Raw genomic sequence first — 5,597 nt, forward strand, 5'->3', positions numbered from 1 at the left:
AGAAAGGGTTGGGAAAAGGGGAAAAGGCTGGAGTTTTTCCCTCCAACTGGTAACCACTGGGTAGAGAGAAAAGTAAAGAAATTTCCCTCCAAAACAAAAGGGGGAGGGACACATCAACATTCCCCGTTTATAACTTGACAGAAGATGACGATAAAGGCTTAATTGTAAGTTTTTTTGTAAACTTTGAAGGTTAAATTGAAAATGCGTTAAGTTTAGAAGCCTATGGGACATTGCGGTGTAAGTTCAACGGTTTTTTTGAATTTTTTCCTAAGAGAATATTACAATCTACTGTGTGCATCTAATGCAACTGAAAAAAAAGACAAATTGCACACGTGAAGACAAATAATACAATCAAATCAAATGAATGATACATCCAACGATAAATTGATCATGCAAGATATTGATGAATAGTTGTCACGGTAATTCTACCATTGACAAGGCTTCTTTACCGAAAATGATCGATACAAACCAAGTGACTCTAGCATGGTTATCAAGAAGTTAAACTGCAAAATTTATTTACCCGAGTAAATTGTAGAGAGAATAATGTCGGGTCGGCTGGTCGGGCTTGGAATAGCCCATAAGAATTCTACTAACTAAGGGGTCCAAGACAATATATGTAGTTGGGTCAACCGGGTAAAAGAATCCAGCCCGTTTCAATAAAGGTACCGTTTAAGCGGGCTCGGGTTGCGCATCCAAATCGGCTCCACCGAAACCCGACTCTCTCTGCCCCTAGGTTAAAACTTTAAAAACCCGCCGTTTTCTCGCTCCAAAACCCTAAATCCCAATCGAACTTCCAATCCCAAGCGCGGTTTGCTCCGATTGTCTTCTCCGATGGCAGTAAGTCGTATTCCGCTGCACATTGTTCCAGTTTTTTTCTTGAGATAATTGTTTCAAAAAAATATATTTCCTCTACATCGTTTCGCAATGTGTTATTATCTGTAGAATTTCGTGAACTGCGCTGGCGTTTATGCCTCCGAGAGAAAGCTTTTGAATGTTTCATTGTTATTCTGTCATTCTGTGAGTTTTACGTGGGTATAGATTCTTTTAAGGAGATGGACTTTCGTATAGCTTCAAAAGATTCTTGTTCCCTGACCATAAAGGTTTTGTTTTGATGATGGGGAGATATATGAGCAAGCCGAGCAATGTTCAAGCGGAGCTTGAAAACTTAAAACGAGGTTCAAAACTTGTTCAAGCTTAGCTTGTCTATGAGACAAGCCAATCTCGAGTAGCTTGAATTTTTTTTTTTTTTTGTATGTTGTTAGCTGTATAAGTTGAGTAGTAGCTTATTTTGTTTGACCTTGGTTTGAAAGCTTAACAACCTTCAAAAGATGCTCAAGCTTGATTTTTTAACGAACTAACACAAGCAATTTTGCATTTTTTTGATGTTGATGGAATAAAGAGGATTGAATCATAGTTTTCTACATATATCAATCTCATGTCACTAGCTGTGTTTGTTGAATGATAGATTGATACTTAATTCTTCGGTTTCCCTTACTATATTTAGTTGTTTGTTTAGACTTCGAGTATCGAGACCTCAATTATTTGTATTGTTGGTAAGATGTGGAAGATACTACGCAGCATTTATGTATGTTTGATTGATGCATGGATTCTGTTATTCCTCCTAACTTTAATTCCTGGCATCATTGCCTAGATATCTGGCAACATACATCTTGTGCTTCTTTTTTCCTTCTTTTGTTTGACACAAGTGTACTTAAGTGCATGATTCTTTATTGAATTTTATGATCCGGAAGTCTGTGAATTTCCATGGTATACAAAGTTGCTCTTGCCTTGCATTTTTATTTTTTTCATCTGAATGTTGCAGACGGTACCAGTCAATCCAAAACCTTTCCTGAACAATTTGACTGGAAAGAGGGTCATTGTGAAACTCAAGTGGGGAATGGAATACAAAGGTATGAGACTTTCAATGATTGTATGTTTCTGTACAATTATGTGAATGTGAGCTTGACTCGTGTATCAAGTAGTAAATATATCCTTTTTCACCTTCTCCTTTTCTTTTTCTTGAGGTCTTGTTATCCACCATTAGATTCAGTTTTTTTGCTTTTATATCTGTTTTCAGGTTTTCTCGTCTCAGTGGATTCATACATGAACCTCCAGGTATTACTCTGAACTGTATTTTCCTTTTCATGTATGTTTTTTTACTCTGGAGGTATTACGTTCTGAATGCATGCATGTGTGCGTATTCTTGAAACATGTGAATCGTTTGTTTCATATAATGGGATGATTTACAGTTCCTCAGCTACCATGTTGTATAGTTTATGCGGTGTAAGATTGTATCATGCTTTAATATCGTTGTGAAGCATATTTAATTAATTGAGTGGAAGTTGAAACTATTTATTCTTCTTTCCTTCTCATGATTCATGCCATGACAATGCCTTAAATAAGAATTGTTTTTAGCTAATTCTTCTTTGCTGTTCACAAAAAAGAAGAAGTATTTAGCTAATTCTTTTTTTTGTTTATGGCAGTATTTAGCTAATTCAACCTTTCGCTGCAATGCAGCATTGCTACTACATTTCCTAAATTCCACCTTTATATTAATTGAAGCTTTTCTGCAGCTGGCCAACAGCGAAGAGTATATAGAGGGACAGTTCACTGGAAACCTTGGAGAGATTCTGATCAGGTAACTTCATTTGAATTATGAAACTGTGCCGGCCAGCCGTCAAATGTTTTGGTTTCTTGTGTGGCAAATTTGTTTATTGTATGCGCCCGATTAACCTGAAATGACCGCACTTACATGTACATTATATGAGGGCACATGTGGCAAAACTGTATTAGCTGAGGAGATTAGGGGTGCCGGATATCGGTCTCTCCTCTCTGTCATTCTCCCTCGTCTCAGTCTCTGATCGAACCAATGCTTCTCTCTCTGTCTCTCTCTCTGTGGAAAATCTCTCAACACCTTACTGCCTTCCTCAACCCTAAAACCTCCTCTCTTCAACCTTCCCATCCCGCGTGACTCTCTCTCTCTCTCTCTCTCTCTCTCACTGCTGCCCATGAGGTCAACTTGTTTAGGCCCTATCTCTGTCCCTGCTCGACCATATGGCAGTGTCCTTCTCCCTCTCTTACTGGTAGGCAATGGCAACCATATCAAAACCCTCTCTCAATCTCTCATTCGTGCGGGGGCTACGTCTCCTCTCTCTCTCTCTCTCTCTCTCTCTCTCTCTCTCTCATGCACATTCACACCCACACATGTGCGTCTCTTCCCTCCATCACTGCCACTCTCCTCTTCTTCAAGCTCATACCTAACCATAATCAAATGCCTTTACAAAAACAAGCCCACCTGACCTAGACTGATTCGGTCAATTTCAACCATTTGTTCGGTCAGCAGCAGGTGAGTAAAGTTGCAACCGAAAAGTTTCAGTTCTGTTGGCAGTTCAAGGGTGAACTCGACAACCTGTAAATACCCCGTCATAGTTCTTTTGGATCCAGTAGAAATATCGTTGCAGGGGTTGTAGATATTGTTGCAGGGATAATTTGGGCTCTTATAGTTAATTGATGTACCTTAATGGTTGTATTTTGTGCTCTCTTGAATGAATCACAGTTGTGTTGTGGCACACATAACTATAGATTATATGCACATAAGTCACAAATCCCAGTTTCATTAAGAATAGCTAATGGCTATGAAAGACCCTAGGACCACATGATTATGTACTCCGGAAAATCATGTATTGTTAGTCAGTTTAGGTATTCTAGAATAGCGTCGAACCTTGATGAATGTATGAATGATCAAAGAGTTTACTTCCCATCTTGGGATTGACTTTTCTAAAATGTTCTAAAAGTCGCTCGGGGTTCATCGCTCGGTCGACCACCTTCGAGCTTCGAGACCTATTAATCGCTGATTAATCGGCTTGTAGCAATTAGTTGGGTTTTTATTTATTTATATATAAATACTCCCCAATGACAACTCTCATAAAAAATTGAACATTCATCTATCAATCCAACAACATCAATTGATTTTCAAATATGACATAGAAATCTCGCCTTTGCAGAAAACTGTTAACATGATTATAAAACCAACTGGTATTGGGTATGAACCGTTCATTTATTAGTCACTTACCAATTATAATAACTTTATTTATATACACCAAACAATACTACACTTTGTGTTAAGATTTAATAAAAAATATTACTACACTTTGTTTCTAGATTCACTAACGTGTCAATATGGGTATGGGCTTTTATAAAAAAAAACACTAATGTTCGAGGTCGGTGGAGACGTGGAGTGAGAAGAGATCTCGAATTTGAGAGAGAGAGAGAGAGGCGATAAGGCGGCTTGGAGATCTCGTGTTTTACACAGAGATATGACAAGTGACTCCGAGATCGATCAATCGATGACTGGGTGTTGAACAAGCCCTAAAAACTGTGATTCAAAGCCCTTAAACTGGTATGAGTATATAACAGTTACACCCCTTGATTTTCCAAAATTATAGATTTTACCCCTATTAATCGCCGATAGCCGACTAATCGCCCATTAACCGATTAATCGACTTATCGCCGCTAGACGCCGACTGACTAATCGCCGGTTAATCGCCGACTAACTCCGATTAACCTCCTGACCTACTAATTCAACCTTCTAGGCATTAATCTAATCGGTTAGGCCTAATTTCCGATTAATCGCCGATTAAATCCTTCTTTTAGAACACTGTTTTTCTTGAAGGTCATTTATAAAGGGTAGTCCTCTTCCTCATGTGTCTGAATTATTGTTTCAACTGCTCATTTTCTCGACTGCCTCTTATGGGAGTGGGGAATAGTTACATGGCTATTAAGTATCATGTTTGGAAATTCAGTGCGTACATCATTTATTCAGATGAATTAACTCCCTCTAGCCTTATTGATCTGCAGGTGTAACAATGTTCTCTATCTTCGCGGTGTACCTGAGGATGAAGATATAGAAGAAGCCGAACCAGAAGACTAACTGATGGGTTTCCAAGGTGACTTCCTGGCCTGGCCCACAATTGAGAAGTTCGGTTTCTATCAGAAATCTATATCATTTACCCTTGCCAGGTTGTGTATTGTGCCTGATCTAGTCCTGAAAATATTGTAGCAGTTTAGTACTTTATGTTGCGCAATTTTTCCGTATACAATTTACAATCATCTAGGCGTAAGTGCGTAATGGGTTCTCCATGGCCCAGACACTTGAGCATATCGAGATGTTAGGCATTGGGATGAATGTAACGACAATTCTGATTTTATAGTCGCTGAATCTTCTTGTTCAAGTGAATTGTTTGTCATGCCAGGCTGCCTTTGTTTTTGATGGTGCCGAATCACATGGACTACTTCTAAAACAACTCAGCAGTGTAGCTTACTAAACAGGGGAGGACAAAATATTGGCTTCCTAGAACATAAGGAAGAGCCAAAAAGAGAAAACAGATGAGGAGAAGAAAGATGAGCGTATTCTTGTCTGATATCTAGCATGATTGACTGCTGCTCTCATCTTTCCTTACTAGGGTGAAGTAGATGGATTTCAAGGTCCCGCTCTCTTTTCTATCTGAAGATAGGGCTGGGTTCCTAAAGTGAGGACTGGTCCAAGTGCTTCCTGCTCCTCTGCTAGTTATTGGAATCTGGATTGGTTTCGCATAACT

At 39.0% G+C, this 5,597-nt stretch overlaps 1 protein-coding gene across 1 annotated transcript; it reads left to right on the plus strand.

Moving 5' to 3' along the window:
- The first annotated feature begins 691 nt into the window (after nt 1–691).
- On the plus strand, nt 692–5,236 carry LOC131300272 (probable small nuclear ribonucleoprotein F). Its single transcript, XM_058326019.1, has 5 exons — nt 692–837; nt 1,823–1,910; nt 2,078–2,115; nt 2,574–2,638; nt 4,858–5,236. Exons 1-5 carry the CDS (start codon nt 832–834, stop codon nt 4,928–4,930), a joined length of 270 nt encoding a protein of 89 aa, XP_058182002.1. The 5' UTR covers nt 692–831; the 3' UTR covers nt 4,931–5,236.
- Nucleotides 5,237–5,597: the final 361 nt, after the last annotated feature.

Source organism: Rhododendron vialii, chromosome 9a, assembly GCF_030253575.1.
Source record: "Rhododendron vialii isolate Sample 1 chromosome 9a, ASM3025357v1".
Taxonomy (NCBI): Eukaryota; Viridiplantae; Streptophyta; class Magnoliopsida; order Ericales; family Ericaceae; genus Rhododendron; species Rhododendron vialii.